The sequence below is a fragment of the Eschscholzia californica genome, unplaced genomic scaffold (assembly GCF_041429995.1).
Source record: "Eschscholzia californica isolate CP2 unplaced genomic scaffold, dmEscCali1.0.p SCAF_6, whole genome shotgun sequence".
Taxonomy (NCBI): Eukaryota; Viridiplantae; Streptophyta; class Magnoliopsida; order Ranunculales; family Papaveraceae; genus Eschscholzia; species Eschscholzia californica.
Window position 1 is genome coordinate 14,915,803 of NW_028238483.1, and position 17,232 is coordinate 14,933,034.

Here is a 17,232-nt window from a genome sequence, read left to right on the forward strand (position 1 = left end):
CTCCCTGTTGATGGAAATGCGGTAAATGGTGTAACAAGTGGTACAATGAACGTGGAAGAAATGTTAGCTTTGATGAATAGATATCTGGGAGTTGCCCGTGATGAGGCGAGGGAAGCTTTAAAGAACGGACATTTGAAAACAGTGAAATCAGATTTTCTGAAGGAAAATTTTGGAAAGTCAAAGAATAATCATTCGAGGCAGAAGAAGGAGTATTCGGCGAGGGCGTATTTACTTTACGTTGTCGGATCTTGTAGTTGCCCCGACAAGAGCGAGAACATGGTGAATGTTTAATATGTTCAGTATTTTGAAGAGTTGGACAAGGTCCATACATACTCATGGGGCTCCGCCTGCCTTGCCAACCTGCTGCATCAAATGTCAACTGCGACCAAGTTTGAAATGAAACAGATGGGTGGATGCTTTACCCTTCTTATAGTACGTGCAATTTCATACTCAATAAATTTTTTTTTTAATTATTTTCATAATTAGTTTACTAAATCTCTGAAGCGTTTTCTTAGGTTCAGATTTATGAGCATTTCCCTAGTCATAGTGAATGGAATATTAAATTGGAATTCTAAGAAGGGTTGCCATTGGTTGCGAAATGACTACCTAAGCCTGCTAGGAATCCCCAAGCTAGAAAGAAATCACTTGAAGATTTTAGGGAGAAACTGGACTATATGATAGCTACAGAAGTAAGCCACATACTCCATATAATTTTTATATGTAAACTAGTTCCAATTACTTCGAAATGAATATTTATAAAAGTTGTTTGGGGCAGGTTTCTTGAGATCCTTACCCGAAGTATGGAGATCATTATGAGGCTGACGAGTTGTTATACTACCATGGGATGATTGTCTGTTTCGATATCACTGGTTTATTATATCCTCAACGAACCCTCCGTCAGCTCGGATATGTTCAGTCAATTCCAAAACCTCCTCGCTCTCATGGCCCCTTGAAGTCTGTATTGACGAGCAAGAGGTACGTGGCTTATTACGGTCCATCGGCTGCTTGGGATGGGAAAACAAAGAAGACCGCTCCATATCTTCTTCACTCATCTCCCTATCACTACTCCCAGACTAACTGTAGAGAATTACATGTCATGGTATGCAACGGTTTCTCACCTGAAGGTATGTAACCCAACTTATGTAAGAGTTGAAGAAGTTCATCCTCCAACCCCAAAAGACTATGAAAGCATGTTAAAAAAATGGTAAGTAATACTAATCAAGGGTTTAAAATTTTATTAATCACCTAACTTTAAAACTAAACTATATTTCATATTTTGTCGGGGTGGTCCAAGCGAGCCCATTTTTCCAAAGACGAGGGAGAGTATGACGCACATCGTGCAATTGATAGCCGACGAAGCTGAAAATGTGGCATTAGACAAAGAAAGGTCAAGACGACTTTGATGTTTTTTATTTTTTTGACCACATTTCATATTTTGAAAGGGGTTTCAGATGTCAGAAGACTTTTAATTCGATCGAAAAATTTATTTCCTGTCTCAGTATGATTCTTTTGCAGTTCAATTTGTACAACTTTTAATTTGATCAATTTGTACGACTTTTTATTGTTTTGAATACAAAGTCCCATTTTGTGCTCAGAATGGTCAAATGTGTTTAAGAAATGCCAAGTCCCATTTCGTGGTCTCCGTATCCACGAATCAGTTCGTGCTGGTGAAATATATGAAAAAGACCCCTAACCGAAACCGTTTATCGACACACGAAATGGTCAAATGTGCTCAGATTTGCCACGTTCCATTTTGTGGTCTTAGTACCCACGACTAGGTCGTGTTTGTGAAAGCTACGAAAAAAGCCCCTAACCGGAACTGTTTATCGACACACGAAATGGTCAAATGTGCTTAGATATGCCAAGTCCCATTTCGTGGTCTCAGTACCTATGAACCAGGTCCTGTTTGTGAAAGCTACGAAACAAGCCCCTAACCGGAAATGTATATCGACACATGAAATGGTCAAATGTGCTCAGAAATGTCAAGTCCCCTTTCATGGTCCCGGGACCCACAAACCAGGTCGTGTTTCCTCTGTTCACGAAATGGAACCGTTAATTTTATGTTGAATAACGTGAAACCCACGTCGTTTTCTATCATATAAATAAATATTAAACAGAAGTAATAAATACTCAAAAAAATGAAAACATTCAATTTCGTGTTAGTTAATATATACTGATACTTCTCAATTACATTTCCCAAAAAAATATTAAACATGTGTGAACCAGAAATCTTACGAAACTCAAAAAAATAACACTTAATACTAATCAAAGGATCATGAAAAATTTTCATCGGATCCGTACCAGTCAAAGCCTTATAACCACCAAATTGTGCTTCAAATAACTTGTGCCAAGTCTAATCATTTTCGTTTTTACTTTTTCGTAGAAAGTAAATGGTTGTACAAAAGACAAAGGAGAAAATTCCTTCAAACTGACCCCAAACATAACGATCATCTTTATGATAAGCAAGAACTATCATATGCCATTTTTTGTAATTCGATGGCCCAGTCAAAGTCGGCAAGAAGGTCAAATTCATGTTGGTTGATAATATCACCACCGGGGGGGGGGGGGGGGGGGGGGGAAGTCTTTGCTACAACCAATCCACATAATGACATACAAAACCAATTTTTATGGGGAACGATATCCTCCGTGTACATTATAACGTCTTTTAATCCTAGAATGATATCATCATGCCACATTAACTTGTAAAAAGCTTCATTCGCGAAAATATGATCATTCATCTTTACCCATCACTTGACGTCCTTCAGTAATTTATTGCTTTACCTAAAATGAAAGCCACAGTGCCCGCCCCCGGGACATTTACTATCTTGTGGACAAATGGTTTCATGTGATTAGGGATTGAGTTTAAAAGTATTGAATCTATCATTGGAGGATATATCATTTTCGACTGACATCTCCGTGGAATGAGTTTCCGTCTTTCAAACACCTATTTCATGTTTCTGATCTTCTGATCCAGTTCTTCTTCATTCATTTGGCTAAAGTGGCTATTCATACTTGATCTAGTTATATCAGACATAATCTCGGAAGACCCTTTTCTTTGCACAACATCATCATCCTTTTCTATTTTTATCTTCACTTCTTCTCCCTTTTGTATATCCACCATTTCTTTTTTGGCTTTATCTTTTGTTATCTTTTTATCCAATTTCCCCTTTAATGCTTTTTCTTTCTCTAACTTCTTATCTTATTTCTCTGTTAATGCTTTCTGTTTTTGTAAAATCTCAAAGCTAGAGGGATTCCTTTTAGTCGACCTATCATTCTAACTTTGCTTTTTTGAAGGCCGACCTTTTCCAACAATCGGTTCTTGAGGTTCTCTCATGTATGTTGTTTTAGGAGCACCGATTAACGTAAGGGTATGTTTGTTACGCGGGAATAAGAAAATCCAACTTTTTCTAATGGATAAGAAAGTCAATTCTTTTACATTTGAAATTAAGCTTTTAACTATTTGGTAGGGATGTAGGAAAGCTGAAGGAGTACCTCTAGAATTTAGTGTATTGCTAGACTTTTACAGGGGTGCCTTTAGAATTTAGTGTATTGTTATTTTTATGGAGGTGCTTTTAGAATTTTAGTCATTCACTTCCCCAAAAAGATTTTTAGATTCAACACATTCTAGGGTTTGTCTTCTAGTTAAAGAGAAAAGGGTGTCTTCCCCAAATCGATTTAGGGTTTCTTATTAACTGCAATCTATAATCAATCCCACCCATATGTGCAAACAGATCAAGAACATTAACAATTGCAATCAGAACCAACGCTATAAGCAAAATCAACAATCTTGATGAACTTCTCTGAGTTTTTTATTTTTTGCAAGATATAAAACAAGAATGAAATTCTCTAGTGTTGTTAAGATCTGATATAGTAGTAGTTTGTGCTGAACTTTGAACCAAGAGAGATAGTAATAAGAGTCGTAAAGAACAAACTATTGTAACTTTCATGAGTTAGAATGCCTCTCATGTTCATGCTTGAAATCATAATAAGAATCACTCTTAGAGAGATGGAGAGAAAGAGTGAGGATATGGAGAGTGATGACGAGAGAGATACAGAGGAGGCATGGAGAAAGATGACGAGAGAGATACATAAGAGATATGGGGAGAGAGGATAGAGATGAAGAGAATGAGTTACATAGGAGAGAAATAGAGAGATAGAGAGTTACGGGGGGAGAGAGAGCGCGTTAGAATAGTAAGAGAGAAATCAGCTTTCCCATCTAAAAGGTGGGAAAAAATTAAACCATTTGCACACTTTTTTTTCTCAGAAAAATCGATTTTCTTACCCAAAATGACTAACCAAACAACAGAAAATGTATCAAACGGATCTTTACTTTAATTCTCATTTGCTCCCTCTCTGGTTGTGAGGCTTTTACCATCTTTCTCTAACTATCATATATTCAGGTAGGTCATCATAGGTTGTTTGCTCGACCACAATCAAGACATCATATGACAATTGTCTCCAATATCTATTGATGGTATCAAGTGGTATAGGAACATTACTGGCAAGTTGCTCAATCAACTCATATTTATAGGGTAACCCATGCGTGCGCCTAAGTATACAAAGGCAAACATTCTCACTCCCATAATGATCAACCCGAGTCATGTCTTCCAACATCATATCCATCACGCGGTGTGCAATAACGTTCCTTAATTTGTCGAAAAGCTTTCTTTGATGGGCATGCATCACCTTTCTCAAATTTTTCTCAAATGAGTTTGTGAGGCCAATAAACTGAACATCTAAGCACTTCTGAGCAGCTTCCCAACATGTAAAAAAATTCCTAACAAATTATTCAAGAAACATTTCAACCTCCGTGTTTTCCCTTAGCTCTACTTGTTGATGTGGTGTCGTAATGCCTTATCTGGTTTGTCTAAAAATTAAGAAATCTCTCTTTGTAGAATGACAACCATGTATCTTGACAATAACTTACTAACTCTAGTGAGACTTTTGTCCATTTCTCTACGAGCTTATTAACCCGGGTCTTGTATAGTTCCGTATCTGCCCACGTGACAAGCTGGCATTTATTGAAAAATGCATCAACCATTTTATCTTTCTCAAGTTTCTTCTCACTTGCATCCATCTTCTTATCCTTATCTACGATCTCTAAGTGTTTTTCAACCTTGGCTTGGACATTCTTGTTCTATGCCATATACAAAGTATATGTTTCTATCTGGAAATACGATCTTAATTCCATTTATCAACGCGAGTTCCCAGTCGATAGTGAATACTGTAGGATATTAACCAACACTATATAATTGTCGCAAACATTCCATAACCTAAGTATTATGTTCTGTCATTTCATTGCATATAAATGCGTTTGCCACTGTGAACTACCTAGAGCAAAAGGTGCTTAAAATTGTTGGTTTTATAAATGCAATCAATGATAACAAACAGAGGAAAACACAATGCAAGTTGAACACTCGTAGGATGTGCAAAAAATAAGTCCTTTACCTCTTTGGAATTTTCATAGCATCTATACTAGACTACATAGTGGTAATCCATGCACAACTTCGTAAACTGTTGCATTGCTGACCTACCTTCACTTTCCTCACACTTGACCTTTCGTTGTGCATTGTACACAGTCCTCATTGTAGAAAAGTTACCTTTATTCGTTTGTTTTATATGCAACAATATACCTTTGGGGCATGATCCACTTTTGGTTAATGCAGTAACTAATTCTAGCTCATCTTCTTTAAACCTAGCTGCATATGTATAACCTGTGAGGCTTTTCTCCGACTGGTGGTTGTGGTGTCCATCGAGTAATTCAATAATCCACTTGTTGGGAGGTACGTTATATTTAACCTTTATACCAAATGGGCAATCACATTTAGAAGAACCTGTACGTCTCCTTTTACTTGGGTCCGTATTAGAAACCCAATTTTTCAATTTGTGGCTACAAAAAATACCGCTTCGACTACATCGAAACAAGGTATATGACCACTTTCCTTCATTGTTTACTGACCTCCCCCTTTTTTCACAATAACAAATCAAGCTTCTCTAAGAGTTTTGGTACACCAAACTATTGTCGCATCCCTCGAAATAAACAACTGCGACATATAAAAAAAATACATTATGTGTTTGACAAGAATGAAACAATTCATACATTGGTAATAACGATAACAAGGTGTTCCACAAATTACATACCATGCTTGTTAGGAATAAATGTGATACATCTACAAACATTAGAATATGTGTTCCATCTCCGGACATTAAAGAAGCATTTGAATCAAGTTTAAAAGACTGAAAAAGAATGAAAAGGAAATAAGTACAGAAAAATCTAAAGGCAGAAAAAAGGTCACTGAAGCATTTCATGGACTAAGTAGTCACGAATTGTCTCGTGTTTTCATCACCCATGAATCGTTTCGTGTTTCTTCCAGTCACGAAATGTTTCATGATCCGTACAACCACAAAACGACTTTTTCTGGTTCACGGAACTCCTTCGAAGTTTTGAACTAGCTGGGGTTTCAGGGTAAAAAATCGAAATAAATAAAGTAAAAAAGTCGTTACCTCTTCAATATCATCTAAACCCAACCATGATTCTTGGTCTTCTTAAGTGATGCTATCTTGAGCTATACTTCCATCAACATTATTAATTTTGTTAGGATCTCTCCATATTTTATGGTTTAAGAGAGTGTAACTAATCTGAAATTTTGAAGAAAATAAAGTTGTTTAATGGTTCAAAGATGGAGATGAAGAGTAGTTATGAACCAAAAAATTTTTGAAAGAAAAATCAAGAATACGAAGAACTTGAAGAACAATAATGGAGGTCTAATGGAAGGCTACAAGTTTTAGAATATTACTTTTTTGGTTGATCTCTAGAAAGATTTTATAGGTTTTGTTTGTTTATTAGAATAATTAATTAGTAAACCATCCAAAATTTGAAATTATTTTTTAAGTTTATAAATTTATTTCCCTATAACAACTTACAAAATAAATGGCCAAACCGACCGATTTTTTACCAAGTTTTGCACCCGAGAAACTAGGGTTTGCAAAATTTGTGGTGCTTACAAAAATTCCCATTCTTACAACTATACAAAAGGCCCCTGAAACATTGATACATACACTTTTACATTGTGAGCTGGCTACTGTGGTATGGTTTCACTTTAATATCTTTTCTAGCAACATTACTAATCTTATTGACTGGATTATCTCATGGAAAGATATTGATGAGCAGATTAGTGGTCTTTTTGCTAACGTCCTTTGGCAGATTTGGAAAGCGAGGTGTGATAGCTGCTTCTCTAATGCTAAGATTCTACCCATGATGGTTATTGATCAAGTCCATAGCACACCGAATCTCCTCAAACATCCTATGCCTCATCAACAAATTAAACTGAATATCCAATGGTCTCCGCCGATAGCACCTTACATTAAGATCAACGTCGACGCCTCTTTTATGGATGGAAAAGAAATAGCGGGGATCGGATGTATCATGTACGATGACAAAGCCAACTTTCTCGCTGCCTCGGCAAGTAATTATAGAGGTCAGAATGCAGAAGATAGTGAATGCTGGGCAATTGTCAAAGCTCTCCAATGGTCGACATCAAAGCATATCGATTATCTTCATATTGAAAGTGACAATAGTAATATTGTACAATCTCTCAACAGAGAACATGCAGATATTAGCTGACAAGCAGGCAAGCTCATTGACAAAGTGCGGCAACTAGAAGGAAACTTCATCAAAGTTATATACACTCACATCAATAGGTCCGGAAATGCGAAAGCTGATATCCTAGCTAAATGGAGTCGCAGAAATATGGGTACCTGGATTTGGCGAGCTATATCGGATCTCCCAGAGTCTTTAATTTCGTTTTTTAGTTAGGCGCAGTGGTTTGGTGTTAGGTTTTATCTCAAAAAAAAAAAAAAAAAAAAAGGCGTGCCCACAGAACTGTCTGAAAACGGTAGTTTTCAAATATAAAATTGAGCTCTCTCTACTGTTACTTCATATTTTTTTGCAGGATAAAAACTGAAAACTTTGTTTGATGAAAGAAGTGAAAATGAAAACAGAAATAACATTCTTTTCTTCCTCTTCTCTTCTTTTTTAAACCAATTTGTATAAACAAAAGGTAATGGTTTATTTCTCAACTACTCTCTCTCTCTCTCTAATAAGCAGCACGACTAAGCACTGAGCGTTGAAATCAGTTAGGAGGTGTAATTTGTCTTTCTTTCTAAGAACTCCTCTCCATTAGTTGAACCGTGTAACACTTAATATGCCATCTGTGCCTCTCCCCTCTCTCTCTAGAATTTAGAGAGAGAAAGAAATACTGAAAACCAAAAGGAATTCTCATTCTAATTTCTAGACAGAGAGACTGAAAAATGGAGTTCTGATTCTAATTTCTAGATAGATAGAGAGAGAAAGAAATTACCATTTACCACCACCAGAATGAGGACGCCGTCAGTTGCTAGCAGCTCAAAAAGATCAAATTACAGCAGAAATTTTGATTATCCAGATGAATTCTCCGATTCTGAAGATTATAACACCGTCGGAGTCGGAGTCGGAGGAGTAATGCTGCCGGTATTTCTCAAAGATTTAGGCAAAAACGATCAAAAAGATTTCGTGGAAGTAACATTAGAACTTGATGGTGATGATTCTCTTCTTGTTTGTAGTGTTACTCCAAAGACAAGATCTGAATTAAGTAGAGATGAAGCAGAGACTAATACCAGATTTATGACCAGAAGTCCGTCAGTGACGTCAAGAATTCGCCGGAAATTTCCTTGGTTATCATCTCCTTCAAATCGAACTTCAATTGATAACGAAGATCGAATGGTGGTTTTAGGTCGTGATGCTAGAAAAGCTAAATTTGAAAGAACAAAAGCTAGTGCTCAACAAGCACTTAAAGGACTTAGATTCATCAATAAAAGTACTGGAAAAGTTGATTCTAATCAACTTTGGTTAAAAGTTGAATCAAGATTTCATTCTCTTTCTAAAGATGGCTTGATTTCTAGAGAAGATTTTGGCGAATGTATAGGTAAAAAAAAAAACAGAGTAAACCCTAATTTTAATTCCTAATTTCAATTTTTGATTTTGATTTTGGTTTTTTTCAGGTATGATTGATTCAAAAGAATTTGCAGTAGGAATATTTGACGCATTAGCAAGAAGAAGACGTCAAAAGATAAATAGAATAACAAAAGAAGAACTTCATGATTTCTGGTTACAGATTTCTGATCAAAGTTTTGATGCTCGTCTTCAAATATTTTTTGACATGTTAGTTTTACTTTCTCTCTCTAACTCTTCTTTTCAACTTCTTTCTTCTTCTTCTTCTTCAATTCCTATTCAGCTTTTTTCTTGGTAAACTAATTAACCTCGAAAATCTAAGTTTAATTTTTATCAAGGATTTAAACGGTCATTAAAGCTTCTTAGTTATGAATGAAATTAGTAATTAATGTTTGAAACACTAATCTCTTTCTTATAGGGCTGATAGCAATGAAGATGGTCGAATTACAAGAGAGGAAATTCGAGAGGTAAGAGATAAAATTAAATGGAAAATGATCCTCATCCAGGCACGAAACCCGGCCTGACTTGTCGGGCTGTGATCTAGAGGGTGAAAGTTTCTCTCTCTAGATCACAGCCCAACGTCACCCCGCCGGGTTTCGGCCAGGTTTCGTGTCGGGATGTGTATCACGGTTGAAATTAAATAGGGATTATATTTGAACAACAATGCTGATTCTATCCCCGACCTGGGTACGTTTGTCTTTTTATTTTCTTCAAATTTAGTCCCGCCACATACTTTGGCTGAGATTCGGTCAGGATTATGTTTTCGCGTAGACTCAGAATTCTTTTAACAACAAAACTAATAACAACATATTTTCCTTTTTGTTTGAATTTTTATAGCTGATAATGTTAAGTGCTTCAGCAAATAAGTTGTCGAAATTGAAAGAACAAGCAGAAGAATACTCCTCTTTGATTATGGAAGAATTAGATCCGGAAAATTATGGTTATATTGAGGTAAAAGTTCTAACATTAGATTAGCCCAATAATTTTTCATAAGTGTGTTTTTAATCTATATTTTCTGTTTGGTTGTTGCAAACATTTTTTTTTTTTTTGTTGAAGTGGTTGTTGCAAACATGATCGTCGTATCCACAAGACAACCCAACAACAAGTATAAATTATTAGTTGTGTTTGGTAGATGAATATACAATTGCAAAATGAAAAAGAATATTAGTTCTAAAAGAGAATTCATAAATATATTTCAATTTTCGTTCAAGAGTCTTAGATTCTTTTCGTGGATGATAAACATAGTAAAATTTGCATTGAATTTTCATTTTTAAAGATTTAATTGATTAGTCATGGTAGGTGTAAGGTAGACTAGAGTGTCAAATTAAAATCAGTTAGCACGTATTTTTCGTTTGATTTTTTTTATATGGCCCACATGTGGATGAACTAGTTTGTTTGAAAATCCAGACTACCAGTTTTGTTTAACGAAATTAAGAATTACCATGTGTTTCGTGAATGACATATATTTTCTACGTTTTTACTTTATATATAATCGATTTAGTTAATGAAAATAAAATAATTTTCTTGTGTTTTCTTATTGTGAATAAAAATATCAGTTATGGCAGTTGGAGACGTTGCTACTACAAAGAAACAACTACATGAATTACAGCAGGCCATTAAGTACAGCTAGTGTTAATACTTGGAGCCAACACCATAATATTAAAGGCGCATTAGTAAAGCCGGTGACAAATTGGATGAATAAAAAAACACATAAGTTAAAATATCTTATTACTCAAAATTGGCAAAGGGCTTGGATAATAGCTCTTTGGGTTTTAGTAATGATGGGGTTGTTCGGATGGAAGTTTTACCAATACAGAAAGAGATCAGCTTTTCTTGTTATGGGTTATTGTTTTCCGACTGCGAAAGGTGCAGCCGAGACGCTAAAACTTAACATGGCTTTAATTTTATTGCCCGTTTGTCGAAACATCTTGACTTGGTTAAGATCAACAAGAGCTAGATTGTTTATTCCCTTCGACGACAATATCAACTTTCATAAGGTAAGTCTCAATTATATGATTAATATCTTATATATATATATATATATATATACATTTTTTTTGTTAAAAAACTAAAACAATAACATGGGATCAAATTTATGCACTAACCAACTAGAATATCTCTCAACAAAAAAAAAAACCAACTAGAATATAGTCATCCAATAATAGGGTGCACAAGAAGAACGTATTATTAAATTTCATTTGGTTGTTAGTGCATAAATTTTAATAATATGCTCTTCTTGTGCAAAAAAACTACTCTATTATTTTTCGATTTATTGTGCAAAATACTAAAATTAAATTTAAAATTTTATTTACTATGGAAAAAAGTGCAATTAAATGATTGTTAAATTTCATTGAGCAGACAATAGCTTCAGCAATAGCAATCGGAATAGTTCTTCATGCAGGAACTCATTTATCATGTGATTTTCCTCGTCTGATAAAATCGTCACCGGAGATATTTGAATTGGTAGCTACAGATTTCAATAATAATAAGAAGCCAAGTTACAAAGAACTATTGAGTGGGGTGGAAGGAGTAACTGGGATATCAATGGTGATTTTAATAGTAATAGCTTTCACACTTGCAACAAGTAATTTTAGGAAGAATTTGGTGAAATTACCAGCCCCATTTAACAGATTGACTGGTTATAATGCATTCTGGTATTCTCATCATCTTCTTGGTATCGTCTATGTTTTGCTACTCGTTCATGGTTCTTTCACCTTCTTTGTGCATTCTTGGTCTCAAAAAACGGTTAGTACTCTATTTTCTAATCAAAATTTGTTAAGTAATCATTAAGTTTGTGGTCATTCAAATGAAAACCAATTGTCGATAAGTGGAAAAAATCTAGATATTTCATTCTTCGTTAGTAAAGTATAACGCCTATGTGAAACAATTCTCACGGTAATTAGGTGTGAAATCTGATATTTTTAGCTATAAAATTAGGATCCATACCCAAATAGCTTCCGAAAATTGACCAACCCCATTTGGGATCCATATTTTGTTTGAAACAACTAATAAAGATCACTCCTTAACAAAAAAAAGAACTAATAAAGATCAGCATATTTGTAGTTTTCATAACAGTTTTCTTTTCGTTCTTGGGACCCTTTTTTAGAAAACTTGTTTATAATGGAGAACTACCATGATAGTTACTTTTAGCTTACCCCTTATTTTAAGTTAATTCCATTTTGCTCTCCTAAAGGTGACCAGCCCACCACAATACCCCCTAAAGATGACTAATTTCCAAAATTGCCGTTATTTTCAATTTTCCATTTTCTTTCACTTTTGTGAATGAGGTAGATATTTCTAGTTGAACTTATTTTCTATTACTAGTACAGTAGTACTAAGATATACTGGCCTCGAACAAAGCATTGCTGCCCTAGAATCATCTCCGCTTTCAATTTCTCCACTAGCAGAAAGCATTTACTTGTCCTTTTTGTCGATATTCAAACATTGTTTAATACTAATAATTGAGCTCTATGAATTTTACAGACATGGATGTACATAGCCATTCCGTTGTTGCTTTATGTTGGAGAACGCAGTTTGCGGACACGAAGAGCAAATCATTACACCGTTAAGATTCTCAAGGTAATTCGTTTCCTTCGGAGCAATGTTAAATCAAGATTATAATGCCATTATCAGGATCAACATTCCAAAATTGCATTTGGCTTGCATGAATAAACCATGAATCTTATTCTAGGGGTAGGACATCCTCATAGGGGGTAATCCCTAATTCACGAAAAGTACGTTGGTTTGCGATTCCTTCCCTGACCAATTCTATTAAATGACCAAATCAAATACCAAATAAGTAAGGTACTATTACGAAATTATTGCAATTCCTCGTGTTCTTCTCTACGCGCCGAGCAAGATAGAAATTTCTTTATTCATACATTTACCTTCCATCAACTTTTAAGGTTTTCATTTTGCACACAATTTTGGGGAGCAGGATCCACCATTAGAGGAGATATAACAAAATCCAATGATTCTAACATTAAATTCTTGTTTCTTGGCTAGTTAATTTTGAGTAATCCAATAGATTTTCTATTTCTCTCTCTTGCTAGATTATGAAAATAAACTCACTAGGATCATGCATTAATTTTGACAGGTCACAGTACTACCAGGGAATGTGGTCAGCTTAATAATGTCCAAACCAAATGGATTTAAGTACAAAAGTGGGCAGTATATATATCTCCAGTGCTCAACCATCTCCCCTTTTGAATGGTGACCTACTTTTTTTTTTCTTTTATGAGTGGTAAACTAAATCATTGAAGTTTAATTAAATTAAACAAATTCTATAGGCACCCATTCTCAATCACATCAGCGCCGCAAGATGACAACATCAGTGTTCACATTAGGACAGTAGGTGATTGGACTCAAGAACTAAAGAGGGTATTTACTGAGACTTGCACTTCCCCAAGTATAATTGGTAGAGCAAAGTTTGGCCAACCTGGAAGAATTGATCAAATTGGGTAAGTAACTCGTTTTTCTACTCAGATTTCATATATTTTTCTACGTGTTTACTATGACTCGTTTAAAAAAAAGGCTAAGCGGATTTGATCCATCATATCAAAATAATTGTTAGTTTCGATTTAGGACAATATATGAAACTCATTTTCTTTCGGAAGGTAACCTTAGATAAGTCGATTTAGGACATAGACGAATTAGATTCACACATTGAGAAAAGCACACCCCTTTAAAAAAATTCCGTCGTAGGACTACAATACATTCAACGGAAAATTAGAACATAAATAATTATTTGGAAACTAAGCAGAACTTTTATAAGATAATGTCGAACACAAACATCTTGTGCAGTTTACCAAGGCTAGTCCTCGATGGACCGTATGGTGCTGCAGCACAAGAATACAGAAACTACGATGTGTTGCTTCTGGTTGGACTCGGAATAGGAGCTACCCCATTCATAAGCATACTTAGAGATCTTCTCAATAACGTAAGAGCGATGATCAAATTGCAAGATTTCTTATATCTTACTAAATATAATACTTCCGCGCGCCATTCTTGATCTAAGAATTATGATTCAATTTCCCCTTGATTGTTTAGGATTCAATGACAGAAACAAGCAGATCAGAAGATAGTCTTAATAGTATTGCATCTCAATCCACATCAGTAACATCCAGTGAAAAGAAGAAACCGCAGAGGATTAGTAGCGCTCATTTTTACTGGGTTACTAGGGAACCTGGTTCTCTCGAATGGTTCAAGGGAATTATGAACGAAGTTGCTGAAATTGATCAAAAGGTAAATTAATCTATGAACCCCATAAATGAAGAACAACTCGTCTAACGAATTTTATTTTAAGCAAAATTTCAAACATGATATAAAAAAATTACATGATTATAACAGGATACACCTTGAGCCAGAAGTTAGTAATTTGAATTTATATCGTTACAGGGTGTGATTGAAATGCACAACTATCTAACGAGTGTATACGAAGAAGGTGATGCAAGATCTACTTTACTCACAATGGTTCAGGCTCTCAACCATGCTAAACATGGAGTTGATATCTTATCTGGCACGCGGGTACGAAAATTACTTATCCACTCCATGTAGGACAAACATTGTAAAAGGAAAAACATGTCAAAAATAATTGCAGGAACTATGAGATTTTGAAACTTACAAGTAGACTTTGACCATTTTAAATTACAATTTTGAACTAATTAAGTTTGTTTTTCTCCAAGCATCATCTTGGAAATAGTAAAAGATATACTATATCAAACCCTGAATCCTTCCAATATTTTCTACAATAAACAATTATACTAATTTTAAATTACAATAAGGTGCATAATGTATTCATTAGTGATGATACATTATTGATAGACATATTTTGATTCCTAATATTATTGTTATGTTAATGTAGGTAAGGACTCATTTTGCAAGGCCAAACTGGAAAGATGTATTCACCAAGATTGCTTTGAAGCATCCTTACTCCACAATTGGTAAATAATAAGGGGGGATTGACCTTCCATCTGCCCTCAAATAGTAAATTCATTTTTCTCATTATTAGGGTAGCGCGTTGATTTGATTTTAGGAAATAAATAAAACTTTTGGTGACTTTACTAGCTGATATGATGTTTGTCCTGGCCAGCTGATCCCTCTCCTTATGGGACTTGACTGCCCGTTAAGGGTTGATTGTAACTTTCGTAATGGAAGGTTAATCATGCTTAGGCAACAAATAAGTAAGATAACGAGAAATACATTCTTACTAAGATTAGTAGACTAGGATAACAAGACGTGAATTTGTGATGTATCACATTATAACCCACCGTTATGTATAATAAGTATGTATTCTTATTTGTAGGAGTATTTTACTGTGGAATGCCAGTACTAGGAAAGGAACTACGAAGATTGTCACAAGAACGAAGTCAGACAACATCTACACGATTCGAGTTTCATAAGGAGTATTTTTGAAGATAAAAATGATTTAGTACTCTTAAATATTTGATTGTTATTATATATTCTTTTGTAATTATTAAAGAGAATGTTTATAAAGAAAAATGAAAAGAAAAAGAAGAGAAGAAATATATTGTGGTCACTTTCATGATAATTATACAATGAAAGTAACTTACTATCTGTTTTACTAAAATTTTGGTCTCTATATTGAAAGAACATTGAGACATTACCTAACTTTGACAGTGATAGATGACTTGTATTGTTTATAGCTTTTTTGTTTTTGTTTTGGAAGATGACTTATTAGCTTATTAGTTGACTAATCTTCAAAAACTACAATTTAATTATAATGATTGGTATCATAACCTTATTATTACTTTCTGGCATGACAGAAGAAGAATATAAAGAAGGGTTATCCAACAACTACTTTTTTTTTTTTTTTTTTCATCAAAAAAAAAAATCAACTACTTTTTTTTCTTTCTTTCTTTATAGTTGTGTATCAATTATATTATATGAAAGACAAGCTTCAGGCGTTGAGAATGTTTGGTATTCCTCCTAGTGGGGAAACCTAATTGAATTTAGTCTACTAAGTCAAATCCAGACCCAAGTCGAATTTCTTTGGGTCGGTGGAATTAGGGTGAAGGGAAAGTCTATAAATATTACTTTAATCTTAATTAGAAGTTGAGAACACAATTAGAAATGCACAAGAGAAGAGAGGGGAGAGAAAAAGGTATGTCTTCAGCGTCTTTGGTATTCGGGAAATTCGACAGTGAGATCTTCTCCGATTAAGCTGAAATTTCACAGAGTTATTTCTTACTTGTTAATCTAGTATTCTGTACGGTTGGATTGGTAATTGGTGGCCGGAATCCTAGTGAATTTGGGGTATTTTGGACTGCATATTTCTTGGTTGTTTTAATTTTTCTTGTGAGGTTTTTTTCGTGTTTGAGATTGATTCCTTTTGAGTTATTTCATATTTGGCCCCCTACTTTGTGACCAGCTTCCTTTTCGGCCCCTACTTTTCATAAATTCAAATTCAGCCCCCTATTTTCATGTAAATGGCGTATTCCTAATTTCAAAATAAAATATTAAAAAATTTTATTTCCACCTCACCCCTCTCTCTCCACCTCACCTCTCTCCCTCCACCTAACCTCTCTCTCTCCCCCTCACTTTGTCTTCTCCGACGAAGGTCGTCGGCCGAAAATTTTTCCGGCCAGCGACTTTCAAAAAAAAAAACTCTCATCCCTCTCTCTCTAAATATTCCAGCGAAGGGGTTTCCCTTCGCCGGAGATCTGTTCCGAGCAGACCCTTCGAAGGTCTGCTCGAAACAGACCTTCAGATCTGTTGAACCAGACCGTTTAGGTCTGATTCAATAGATCTCTGGCGAAGGGAAACCCCTTCGCCGGAATAATTAGAGAGAAAGAGAGAGAGATGAGAGTATTTTTTTTTTAAGGTCGCCGCCCAGAAATTTTTTCGGTCGGCGACCTTCTTCGGAGAAGACAGAGTGAGGTGGGGAGAGAGAGAGGTTAGGTGGAGACAGAGAGATGTGAGGTGAAGAGAGAGAGAGAGGTGAGGTGGAGAGAGAGGGGTGAGGTGGAAATAAATTTACTTTTTAATATTTTATTTTGAAATTAGGAAGGGTAGTTACGCCATTTACATGAAAATAGGGGGCCAAATAGGAAACCACTCATTCCTGTTGGAGTCTGAGTCTCGGGTTTGTTCTTTTGAACCATGAGGACGTATTCTGTAACTCAATTGCTTATTATAGTTCATTTGGAGTGGACTACTCGTCTCGTGGTTTTTACTTCTCATATTGAGGAGGGTGTGTTTTCACGTTAAAAATCGTTTATCTT

The 17,232-nt window shown here is 35.2% G+C and overlaps 2 protein-coding genes across 2 annotated transcripts; both read left to right on the top strand.

Moving 5' to 3' along the window:
- The first annotated feature begins 6,931 nt into the window (after positions 1 to 6,931).
- LOC147531919 (uncharacterized) lies at positions 6,932 to 7,624 on the top strand. Its single transcript, XM_086649867.1, has one exon. It carries the CDS (start codon positions 6,932 to 6,934, stop codon positions 7,622 to 7,624), a length of 693 nt encoding a protein of 230 aa, XP_086505993.1.
- Positions 7,625 to 7,938: 314 nt separating this feature from the next.
- On the top strand, positions 7,939 to 15,578 carry LOC147531920 (respiratory burst oxidase homolog protein E-like). The gene is made up of 14 exons (XM_086648295.1): positions 7,939 to 8,963; positions 9,040 to 9,199; positions 9,408 to 9,456; positions 9,827 to 9,940; positions 10,546 to 10,986; positions 11,348 to 11,734; positions 12,473 to 12,568; positions 13,086 to 13,201; positions 13,279 to 13,449; positions 13,793 to 13,928; positions 14,039 to 14,233; positions 14,387 to 14,515; positions 14,853 to 14,931; positions 15,294 to 15,578. The coding sequence occupies exons 1-14, from the start codon at positions 8,378 to 8,380 to the stop codon at positions 15,401 to 15,403; spliced, it is 2,769 nt and encodes a 922-aa protein (XP_086504421.1). The 5' UTR covers positions 7,939 to 8,377; the 3' UTR covers positions 15,404 to 15,578.
- The last annotated feature ends 1,654 nt before the right edge of the window (positions 15,579 to 17,232 follow it).

Coding starts and splice junctions, on each gene's coding strand:
- LOC147531920 (XM_086648295.1), top strand. CDS start 8,378: ATGAGGACGCCGTCAGTTGCTAGCAGCTCAAAAAGATCAAATTACAGC. Junction 9,200..9,407: donor CTTCAAATATTTTTTGACAT/GTTAGTTTTACT, acceptor TCTTTCTTATAG/GGCTGATAGCAATGAAGATG. Junction 13,202..13,278: donor ACCATCTCCCCTTTTGAATG/GTGACCTACTTT, acceptor CAAATTCTATAG/GCACCCATTCTCAATCACAT.
- LOC147531919 (XM_086649867.1), top strand. CDS start 6,932: ATGGCCAAACCGACCGATTTTTTACCAAGTTTTGCACCCGAGAAACTA.